This window comes from Dipodomys spectabilis, unplaced genomic scaffold (assembly GCF_019054845.1).
Source record: "Dipodomys spectabilis isolate Male_0828 unplaced genomic scaffold, ASM1905484v1 ptg000504l, whole genome shotgun sequence".
Classification (NCBI taxonomy): domain Eukaryota; kingdom Metazoa; phylum Chordata; class Mammalia; order Rodentia; family Heteromyidae; genus Dipodomys; species Dipodomys spectabilis.
Window position 1 is genome coordinate 3,140,001 of NW_024871181.1, and position 11,312 is coordinate 3,151,312.

An 11,312-nucleotide genomic window follows, 5' to 3' on the forward strand; every position below is an offset into this window, starting at 1 on the left:
GTTGTATGCAACTATCTGGGCCTGGTGCCAGGGAGGACCCCTGTAGTCCCGGACACACAGTACCAACCCAATAGCCCCCTTAGGGGGCTGCCTGGGGCTTCAGGTACTATAATAGCACAGCGTACCTATTGTGGCATTGTCACAACAACCCCACGAGGACACACACCACTTCTCTGCTTAATGATGGGGAAACGGGGGCAGCAAGTGTGGAGGGAACTGTCCTGAGCTCACACAGACTCGGCTGACCCCAAAGTCCCCTCTCCCTGAAGTCCAGCCCACCAGAAATGACAGCCTTGCGTGTGTCCCTCCCACACCAGCTGCCCCTGGGCTAGCTAAGGACGGGCCCCCTGCTCCCACCCCTGGTTCTGAGCAGGGGCTCAGTGCTGCTCACTGTTTCTGGATGTTTCTCAGCATCTGAGGTTGCAGGGGTGCATGGTGAGGTACGGAAAGGGGAGGGACAGAATTGGCCCGGTCCTCACCGCCCTGAGCCTCCACCTCTGCTCATCCCAGGGGGAAACGTGCACAGTTAAGCACTGGACACACGCAGCCTGGCCACGGGGCCGGCAAGCCCCCCCTCCCACCATGGTGCCGGGAGGAGGCCGGTGGGGTGCAGCCCCCGTGGCCTGGCTCTTCTTTGCAGATCTGCAGGACATGTCCCTGCTGACCCTGAGCACCAAGACCCCCAAGGACTTCTTCAGCCAGCACCAGCTGCTGCTGCACGTGGCCAAGGCCGAGATGGAGAAAGTGAGAGTGTTCCAGGCCACACGTGAGTCACCAGCCGTGGCCCTGGCCCTGGGGGGGCCGCCCTGCACACCCACAGAGAACCCCCAAGGCTGGGCACGGTCCGTGCCTCACGCCTGGAATCCCAGCTACTCAGGAGGCTGAGATCTGAGGATCTCGAAGCCAGCCTGTGCAGGAAAGTCCGTGAGACTGTTATCTCCAGTGAACCACCAGAAAACCAGACGTGGCGCTGTGGCTCAAAGTGGTAGAGTGCTGTCCTTGAGCAAAAGCGCTCAGGCCGTGCGTTCAGGCCCCACTGCCGACCAAAAGAACAACACAAAGCTGTGACAGGCCATCTTGACCACCTCCCTGGCATTCTGAGCTCGATTTCTCTCTCCTCTCCTCTCCCTCTCTCACATACAAACACACATAAACACACACATACTCACGCTCACACTTATACAGACCACAAACTGAGTGTGTCACCGCCAGTGTTTGTTCTAAACCACCGCCTAAAACATCGGCAGCTTCTCAGCAGCTCAGCGCCCCCCTCCTTGGGGGCGCCAGCCTCGGCTCCTGGCACAGGGCACAGAGCTAGGCACACGGTGAAGTCCCTGTCTGCACGTGGCTGGCTGGGCCGGGGAAAGTGGGAGGAGAGCACTCACTGTGTCAGATAGTTTCCGGAGAGGGGCACAGCTTGCAGAAACCCCGGGGAAGGGCGACGCAGGTAGAGGCAATGGTGGGTGCAAAGGCCCTGAGGTGGGATCTTGCCTCTGTGAGTTTGAGGAAGGCAGGGAGTCCAGCCTGGATTGTGGCTCAAGAGAGGAAGATGAGGGCCAGAAGTCAAGGCCAAAATGAGGTGGATGAGGGCAGAGAGCACCCAGGGGGGTGAGCTCAGGGTCCCCGGGAGGAAGGGGGAGGCCGGGCCTGAGCCTCCCCTGCCCCGTCTAGGGGGCGGCCGGCCGTCCAGGTACAAGGCAGTCCTGGGGCCGCAGAAGTCCTCGCACTGCCTGAAGCTCCAGGGCGGCCAGCACCGCGTGGACTTCTACGTGGAGGGCCGGGCCTTCCCCGACGCCGACTTCCCCGGCCTCATTTCCCTCGGCATCTCCCTGCTGGACACATCCAACCCGGTAGGCCGCGCTGGCCTGGCTGCCCAGCAGAGGGGACAGCGCGGAGGCCAGGGGGCAGCAGCCGGCGTGGGCCCTGCTGGCCTGATGTGCCCCATCCTCTCCCCGCCCCTGCAGGAGCTCCCCGAGACCCTGCTTTTCCAAGACAGTGTGGTCTTCCGTGTGGCCCCCTGGATTATGACCCCCAACACCCAGCCCCCCCAGGAGGTGTATGTGTCCAGGTGAGACCCAGCAGGCCAGGGCCCGGATGCCCCTGAGTTCCGGGGACAGCACTGGCTTGTGTGAACCGGACAAGCATGCTCTCTCTGTGTGCCCACTGGGAGTTTTGAAAAAGCAGGGACAGATGGCCGCCGGCCTGCTGAGGGCCTGCCTTACTCCCGGGGGGTGAGACCCCAGTAGACCCAGGCCCCCAAGACAGGCTTTTAAGTCTCTTCAGAGTACTAGAAGCCTCTGGGAATGTGTCTAAATGCACCCTGATGGATGGGCACAGGGGCTCACGTCTGTAATCCCAGCTACGCAGGAGGCAGAGATGGGGAGGACTGTGGTTTGAGGTCTTGGCCACACACGTCACACGACAGCACAAAAGGGCTCAGTGATAAATGCCTGTCTGGCCAGGGCAAGGCCCCAAGTTCAAACCCCAGGACCACCCAGAATGAACACGAATGCACCTGTTTTGGCTGACCACTGAGCCAGGCTAGGGTCTCTGGGGATGGGGACTCCCAGACCCAGTCCCTGCTGAGCAAGCCGGGGGTCTTACAGTACCCTCTCCCCCGACTGCTTCACAGGTAGAAGGGAGGAGGGGTCACCCGGGGTCAGGATGCAGGCGGGGGTCAGCACAGGCCGTCTTCGGCAGGTGGGCATGCCCCCCCCCCTCCAGGAAGCCAGCCGGTGTGTCTAACCATCTCTGAGCTGGTGTCCAACAAGGGCAGAGATGGGTCCGCACATAGGCTTCTTGTGTCCCCCATCCCCAGGCTGGAGTTCCAGAAGTTTCTTTTTCTAGGATTTCTGATAATGAAGCCTTCCTGGAGTCGGTGGCTGCTCTGGCCAAGAAAGCCAAGTGCAAGCTGACGGTCAGCCCGCTGGAGGAGAACATGGACGACCAGTGGATGCAGGTGGGCAGCGTCTGCGTCCACCCTCCTGTCCTCCGGTGGTCAGGTAGGGGTCGGAGGGTCCTGAGCCAGGGGATGCAGCAGCCATGATCTGTTCTCTGCTGGAGCATACCGACCTCAGCTTCCTGGGTTCAGAGTAGACTGGCCACGCCCTGCTCCAGGGTTGGGGGGACAGGGGGCTTGCACTCTTGCTCGTTTTTTTCTGCTCAAGGCTGGTGCTCTACCACTTGAGCCATGCCTCCACTTCTGGCTCGTTGCTGACTCACTCGAGAGTCACAGACACTGCATGCATGCACTGTTGTACAGGGCCTGGCCTCTACCATGTAAGTTATTGTTTTTACTGAAGGCTGGTGCTCCATCGAGGGCTTGAGCCACAGCTCCACTTCCAGCTTTTTGGTGGTTCGTAGGAAACAAGTCTCACGGGCTCATCCTGCCTGGACTGGCTTTGAGCCTCGATCCTCTGATCTCAGCCTCCTGAGTCGCTAGGGTGACAGGTGTGAGAGGGTGACTGGATTCAGCCGCTCTTGCTGACCCAGGCTCCATGCGGGCAGCTTCTCTGCTGTCCCTGCTCCCCTGGGAGCCCTCTGCACCCCACATTCCTCGTCACCATGGTCCCCGTTGTCCCCCCCACCCCTGGTGCCCCTGCCTGCCTCCCTGGCTCTCCCCGGAAGCACTTCTGGAGGAGGGGCAGGTCCCAGTTCTCTGAGCTTCTTTTTGGGGTTCAGGTGTCTGGTGGGGGGGCTCTGACTCCAGGGGTAAGCAAGGTGATGGTCCCCCCCCAGCCCCACCCCAGTGCTCGATGCTAAGACCCAGCCACACAGCCTCTCCCCCGGCCCCCACCAGGATGAAATGGAGATCGGCTACATCCAGGCCCCCCACAAAACGCTGCCGGTGGTGTTTGACTCCCCAAGGGACAGAGGCCTGAAGGACTTCCCCATCAAACGCGTCATGGTAGGATGGCTGGGGCCCCCAGCTCCCCAAAACCCCTCCTGGCCTGTCTTCCCCCCATCTTCCCCTCCCCCAGGTCAGGTGGGTGGGGCCTGTCCACCCTGGAGCTCGGCATGTTCCTGAGATTGCCCAGCCCCGAGGTCGCCCTGGGCTGACCCAAGGAGCACGGTGGCCTCAAGCTGCCTTCCCTCGGGGACGGGGCCTCTGTGGTCTCCGTGCGAGGGGAGGAAGCGTGGTGTCAGCACGGCCTGCTTGGCTACGAGGTAGACGGATGTGAACTCAGCACAGATAATAACAACAATAACAATAATAATAACTGCATTATTGCGTTTGCTTTCTGTCAGCCCCGGCGCTGACTCACTTAATGACTACCCTTGACAGTAAGGTTCTCGGGGACCCATGTTACAGATGAGGAAACTGTGGGTCTGGTGAGCAGTGAGGGCTCAAACCCAGCCAGCCCCGCCAGAGCGCAGGCCCATCCCCACCCTGCCTCCCTGCAGTCCCAGGAAGCCCCCGGCCCCTGACCTGCACCATGAGCCCCAGAGTAAACACAGCAAGGAGTGGGGTGCGAGGTGTGCCAGGATGGGAGGTTTTCTGGGGAGCATCCTGCACCCCGGCCCATAGGGGATGGCGCAGTCCACAGCTGGTCCACTTCCTCTCTGCCACGCCCTGTGCTGGGCCCAGGTGGCAATGGGAGCTGGGGGTGGGGGACTGTGAACCCAGCTCAGGTTCCAGCTGAGGTCTCCTCAGCCAGTGCCACCCTGAGCCCCACCCCGCAGGGCCTGGCCCGCCTGCCAGGCTGCGTCTGCCCTGGACGGGCACTCCCAGGGCCGGGCCAGCTGTGTCCCCGTGCGGGTGCTCATGTCTATCATCCTAGCTACTCAAGGAGGCTGAGATCGGAGGTTCCCAGTTCAAAGCCAGCTGGGGCAGGAAAGTCTGTGAGACTCTTTGGTCTCCAATGAATTACCAAAAAGCCAGAAGTGGAGATTTGGCTCAAGTGGTAGAATGTTTAGTAGAGTGTTAGCCTTGAGGGAAAAAGCCAAATGAGGAAGTCCTACTACCAGCAAGAAAGCAAAGAAGGGGGGCTGGGAAGGTGGCTCAGTGGTAGATCGCTTGCCTTGCATGCATAAGGCCCTGGGTTCGATTCCTCAGCACCACATAAGCAAAAAGAAAAAAGGCAGAAGTAGCATTGTGGCTCAAGTGGTAGAGCGCTAGCCTTGAGCTGAAGAGCTCAGGGACAGCACCCAGGCCCAGAGTTCAAGGCCCCCCCCTCCCCAAAAAAAAGAAAGCGAAGAAGGAAGGAAAAAGGAAAGAAGGGAGGGAGAGAGGAAAGAAGGAAGGAAGGAAGGAAGGAAGGAAGTCAGTCTTGCAGACCTGGCTTATTCGGCCCAGGCCAAGCTTTGGGAGTGACCGCCGTGCCTTGGGCCCTGGCAGTGACCGGTCGCCTCCTGGCAGGCGCTGGTCCATCCTTTAACGCACCGCCACCCCGTGTCCACCCAGTGTCCCTAATGCAAGCCCCTGCTCCTCCACCTCAGGGTCCAAACACGGGCTACGTGACCCGAGGGCTGGATGCGGAAGAGATCACGGGGCTGGACTCCTTCGGGAACCTGGAGGTGAGCCCGCCAGTGGTGGTGGGGGAGAAGGAATACCCGCTGGGCAGGATTCTCATCGGGAACAGCAGTTACCCCAGGTAAGGGGGGAGAAGCGGGAGCCAGAGCGGGGTCCCCCACCGTCCCCCCAACCCGAGAGGGCACAGCAAGCATTGGGGGAGGGAGAGGATTCCAAGAGCAGCTGGGGGAGGGGTGGCGGGCAACAGGGCCAAGGTCAAGTTCCACGCTGGCACTCACGCTGTGGTCAGTGGATGCGGACTTACTGAGCAGCTACTGCACACCCAGAGCTGGGGACGTGGCCATGCATGCAACAGCCGCACCCCTGCCTCTCCGCTTACCAGGGGACCCTTCATGGTACAGTAACGAAGTCAGGGCATTTGAAAGGAGGGAAAGATCAGAAGGCCGAAGAGGAGGGGGACCTGTGTTGGGGTGACCAGGGCGGGCTTCTCTAGGGAAAGGACTCGAGCTGAGACCTGATAACAAGAAGGCAAGCCCACGTGCAGATCATGGCAGAGTATTCTGGCATGTGCAAAGGTCCTGGGGCAGGACAGAGCTTGATGTATTCCACAACTGGAGACTTGGATTGATGATGGATCAGGCAGTACTTTCTGAGGCTAGGTGCTGATTTTGTGCCTCAGTTTCCCCCCTCCCCCACCAAGTGAAACTGGAATGACAATTCCTCTAGTCAGCTCGTGAGAGATATGAGGATGGCAATTGAGACTCCCTTCCCTGGTTGGAGGAGAGCTCTCCTCTGGTCCCTGGGCACCTCCCCAAATGACGCTCCTTACCCTGTGGGGGCAGCCCGGACAGTCGGGACATGCACAAGGTGCTGCAGGACTTCCTGGAGGCCCAGCAGGTGCAGGCTCCTGTGAAGCTGTACTCTGACTGGCTGTCCGTGGGCCATGTGGATGAGTTCCTAAGCTTCGTGCCGGCATCTGACAGGAAGGTGGGCTCCAGAGCTGCTTGAAGTGGGGGTGGGGGTCCCTCCACATTCCTGGGAGCCACAGAGACAAAGCAGTGCTCACTCCAGTGCCTCTGCCCCAGGGCTTCCGGCTTCTCCTGGCCAGCCCCGGGGCCTGCTACAGACTATTCCAGAAGCAGCAGGAAGAAGGTCACGGAGAGGCACTGCTCTTCCAAGGAATCAAAAGTAAGTCGATCCAGGCACCGGGTGCTCACACCTGTAATCCCAGCCACTCGGGAGGCTGAGCTCAGAGGATGGCAGTGTGAGGCCAGCCTGGGGCAGAAAAGTCTGTTGAGACTCTTGAGTGAATCAGCCAAGAGCCGGGAGTGGAGGCATGGCTCAAGAGCACCAGCCTTGAGTGGAAAAGGCTGAGCAAGGGTGCAAGGCCCTGAGTTCAAGCCCCAGTACTGGCGCACACACACACTCACACACATACACATACACACACACACGCACACACACACACACACAGCGTAAGCCCGCTCTGCCCTACTCTGTGCGGGCGCTGTCCTCCCGGGTCACCAGGCCTCCTACTCCTGGTGGGAGCATCCAGGAAGCAGAGGTCTTTTGAATGCTGTGTGCCAGACGCCATGCCAGACACTGGGTGTCCCAGCCAGCTGTGAGGGCAACTACAACACGGGTTTAGGGACAGCAGGTGGACAGCCAGAAGGGCTTCCTGGAGGAGGCAGAGGCCGTGAGGGATGAGCAGGAGCTGGGGTATAGAGGGAGCCATGATGGGCAAGGAAGGAGACAGTGGTAGCAGTAAGTGCAAAGGCCTGGGGGCCGCAGAGAGCCGGTGTGAGCGGGAGGGCAGCCAGGACGCGGGAGGGCAGCCAGGACACAGGCTGAGCAGCCCGTGTGGCTGATCGCTCTCACCCAATGTGCAGTGGGGTGCCGTGGGGTTCCCGGCCGACCCGCTTCCTTCCCCTCCCCCACCCCTGCACGGCTGGGACCAAGGTAGGGTTTCACAGGCCGGGCAGGCCCTGTACCACCGCATGGCCCCAGCGCACGGCTTCTCCCCTCTAAACCCTCTGTTTTTGGAAGAGATTCTCCGGGGTATGAGCGGGCCGTGCGGCATGGGATTACAGGCTGCCCACAACATGTCTGCACCCTGGAACCCCCCCTTACAGCCGGGGGGTGTGGAGTCTCCACCAAGCCCACCCCAGGGTCTTTGCTTGTATTTTCTTTTTCCCCCTGACAGGAAGAAAACAGCAGACGATAAAGGCCATCCTGTCCAACAAGGTTCTGAAAGAACAGAACTCCTATGCCCAGGTGGGGAGCCTGGGGGGGCTGGGGGGGGAAGGTCCTGGCCACATCCCCACCCCTACCCTGCCCCTGGGATGGCCTAGGCCAGGCTGAAAGTGGGAGGGACCTGCCCTGGCCCCCCCCAACCCCTCCCCCTCCCCCGCCCGGGTTCCCGCCCCCTACCGTCCCTTTCTCCCCCTTTGCCCCAGAGCTGCATCGACTGGAATCGAGGGGTGCTGAAGAGGGAGCTGGGCCTGGCCGAGGAGGACATCGTGGACATCCCACAGCTCTTCAAGCTCACGGGCAACTCCAAAGCGAGGCTCAAGGTGGTGGCCTTCTTCCCCAACATGGTGAGGAGGTGGAAGCCCCCCCCCCTGCTGATACTTCAATGGCATCTGGCTAACAGGCTCTTACCAGCCAGGCTTCCTTCTGCTGAGAAGGAAGGGCCAGTCATTGTGTGTGTGTGTGTGTGTGTGTGTGTGTGTGCCCATGCGTGTGCACTGGTCCTGGTGCTTGAACCCAGGACCTCATGTTCTCACTTGGCTTTTGCACTCCAAGCTGGTGCTCTACCACTTGAACCACAGCTCCACTTCTGGCTTTTTGGTGATTCATTGAAGATAAGAGTCTATTGGATTTTGCTGCCCAGGCTGGCTTTGAACTGTGATCCTCAGATCTCAGCCACCTAAGTAGCTGACAGGTGTGAGCCACACTGGCTACAACCAGGATTTTCAAGGCTGCCTGAAAGACTTTCTCCCTTGTCTTTCTGGGTGGGTGGCGCAGTGGGGGAGTGAGGTGAGGGGCTGTCTCTGACCAGGGACCCCTGTTTCCTGCAGGTGAACATGCTGGTGCTGGGGAAGCACCTGGGCATCCCCAAGCCCTTCGGGCCCCTCATCAATGGCCGCTGCTGCCTGGAGGAGAAGGTGCGCTCGCTGCTGGAGCCGCTGGGCCTGCACTGCGTCTTCATCGACGACTTCGCCCCGTACCACATGCTGCATGGGGAGGTGCACTGTGGCACCAACGTGCGCCGCCAGCCCTTCAGCTTCAAGTGGTGGCACATGCTGCCCTGAGCGCAGCCCCCTCCTCCTCCCTCCTCCTCCTCCCTCCTCCTCCCACAGTGCAGCCCGGCAGGGATTCTGGGAAAGGCTGGGCTCCCTGGGCGTGGCCAGCCCTCCCAGCAATGGCTCCTCTCCTCTCCTGGGCCCAGCTCCCCACTCCTCCATGGTCCTCCTGTCGCAAACTCAGCTCTGCCCAGAGGAGCTAACATAAAGATGTTTTTACTCACTTTCTACATAAGGCTGTGAAGTTGTCCCTGTCATTCGGGCATGTCCCCTGCTGTCCTGGCTGTGACCAGCTCAGGAAAGCTACCAAGACACACTGGAAGCCAGGTGACCGCTGAGTGGCTTTTGCTCCCAGGTTGTTAGTTGCTCTATGAAATCTCGCAGGACTCTAGTTGGTTCCGAGCTTCTCGTAGAACCCAAGGAAGGGAGCCAGGCATGGCAGCACACACCTGTAATCCCAGCTACTCGGGAAGCAGAGCAGGAGGATCTGGAATTAGCAGCTAATTTGAGCCAAGTTAGTAGGACCTTGTCTCCAGGACATATTGAAAAGGGGGTGACATTGTTTCACATAAATGGGCATGTTGTACAAAGGGGTTTCAACTATTTGAAGATGACAAGAGTAATAAATATGAAGGGTTGATGGTGTGGCTCAAGCAGTTGGACACCTGGGTGAGACCCTGGGTTTAATCCTCAGTACTGGAAAAAAAAAAGAAAGGCTGGGTGCTGGTGGCTCACACCTATAACCCTAGCTACTCAGGAGGCTGAGATCTGAGGATCACAGTTCAAAGCCAGCGCAGGCAGAGAAGTCCGTGAGACTCTTATCTACAACTAACCAGCAAAAAGCCAGAAGTGGAGCTGTGGCTTAAGTGGTATAATGCCAGCCTTGAGCAAAAAGCTCAGAGACAGCACCTCCGCCCTGAGGTCAAGCCCGAGTAGTGGAACAACAACAAACTTCCAGCACTGTACTGCTAGACTGTGTCTCATTATGCATCGTGAGTGTGTGAGTGTGTGTGTGTCTGTGTCTGTGTGTCTGTGTCATGGGGCCTAAACTCTGGGTCTGGGCGCTGTCCCTCAGCTCTTCAGCTCAAGGCTAGTGCTCTACCACTGGAACCATAGTACCACTCCCAGCCTTTTCTGCTTATGTGGTGCTGAGGAATAGAATCCAGGGCCTCACGCAGGCAAGGCAAGCGCTCTACCACTGAGCCACCTTCCCAGCCCTCATTATGCATCTTTAAGGCATCTGATGCCAACAATAAATGCCACGAAGCAGAGGCTGCAAATGAGGGGGAAAGAAAAGCCAGGAAGGACGTGGAGACAGAGCCTGGCCCCAGTTTAACTTGCGGTACGCTTCTTCCCACATGCCCTGCCACCCGCTGAGCTGTGTCCCCTGAAATACAAACATTGAAGTTCTAATCCCCAGTCCTGCAGAATGTGACTGCTTTGGAAGACGCTCTTTCTAGAGCATCCACGAGTCCAAAATGACGTGATCAGAGTCAAATGAGCTCAGAGTGAGCCAAAGACGGGTGCTTAGAGTCATGGAATTTTGAGTCCCACCTGGGGCTACCTTGCAGGGCTGGGTCAAATGACCCTGGGGGGGGGGAGGTTCCATGCCCACGTGACAGCCAGCCCACAGAGCACGCACACCTGAGGCCAGGAACTCAAACACAGACCCTCACACAGATGAGGCCCCTCATCTTACTGACCCCACGCTTGCTCGGTTGGCAAGCCCAGGGAAAACTTCCGACCAACGCCTGTGTTCCGAATCAAACTCAGGCCCCGGCTCACCCCAGAGTACGGCTTTCAAATAAAGTACCTTGAAACATGACAGTGATTTTTGCCACCGCAGACCCAAACCGACCATTTCTACCCTTTCATGTTGCATTTCCACGATAAACTCCTGCCTCTGACTCGTTCCTGGATGCCGAACTTGTTGATTCACACACCCCCAGCCTCCCAATACCCCCACGCCCTTCACGGCGTCTCCAGCCCCTGACCTTGCCCCCCACCAGAGACCACCCAGTCACAGCCAGGTGGCTTCAAATACAAGATGTGGGCTGAGGCCAGAGATTCTGGGCCCAGGGGGCCTCTGGGATGGGTCCCTGGGGTCAGGGGTAGGGACGAGGGTGGGGACCTGCTGCCCTCTCTCCCAGCTCTTGTGTCATGGTGACCACAGTACTCCTGTATGCAGAGCCCCCCCCACCTCTGCCTGTGCTTTACAGAGACCCTGTGACAACATTTGGGGTCCCAGGTCGTCTCTGCCTCGAGAGCCTCAATGTAACCCCCACCCCCACCCCGCGCAGAGTATTTTCACATCCAGGGTGACATTCCGGACAGACGTGGCCCTCTGAGCTCTACGCCCGTGTGAACTTCGGGGTGGGGAGGAGTGGGAAGTTTAACTTCATAAACCGAGTGTCGACTTTCAGACTTCTGCAGTCGCGCACCTGTCTGAGATCTGGTTCCCAGACCAGATTCTGCACCAGAGACTCACTGCAGGAGGTTCGTGTGCGAACCCCATGGAGGGAGTGTGGGGACCA

At 59.3% G+C, this 11,312-nt stretch overlaps 1 protein-coding gene across 1 annotated transcript in view; it reads left to right on the forward strand.

The window, feature by feature from the left end:
- Positions 1 to 8,787, forward strand: part of LOC122099149 (protein-arginine deiminase type-4-like) — a 21,109-nt gene extending 12,322 nt beyond the window's left edge. The window contains exons 6-16 of the mRNA XM_042669755.1: positions 641 to 766; positions 1,672 to 1,850; positions 1,965 to 2,068; positions 2,848 to 2,959; positions 3,800 to 3,907; positions 5,440 to 5,594; positions 6,316 to 6,460; positions 6,559 to 6,661; positions 7,677 to 7,747; positions 7,930 to 8,070; positions 8,554 to 8,787. Coding sequence (XP_042525689.1) covers positions 641 to 766; positions 1,672 to 1,850; positions 1,965 to 2,068; positions 2,848 to 2,959; positions 3,800 to 3,907; positions 5,440 to 5,594; positions 6,316 to 6,460; positions 6,559 to 6,661; positions 7,677 to 7,747; positions 7,930 to 8,070; positions 8,554 to 8,787 — 1,478 coding nt within the window. The remainder of the gene's footprint in view (positions 1 to 640; positions 767 to 1,671; positions 1,851 to 1,964; positions 2,069 to 2,847; positions 2,960 to 3,799; positions 3,908 to 5,439; positions 5,595 to 6,315; positions 6,461 to 6,558; positions 6,662 to 7,676; positions 7,748 to 7,929; positions 8,071 to 8,553) is intronic.
- The last annotated feature ends 2,525 nt before the right edge of the window (positions 8,788 to 11,312 follow it).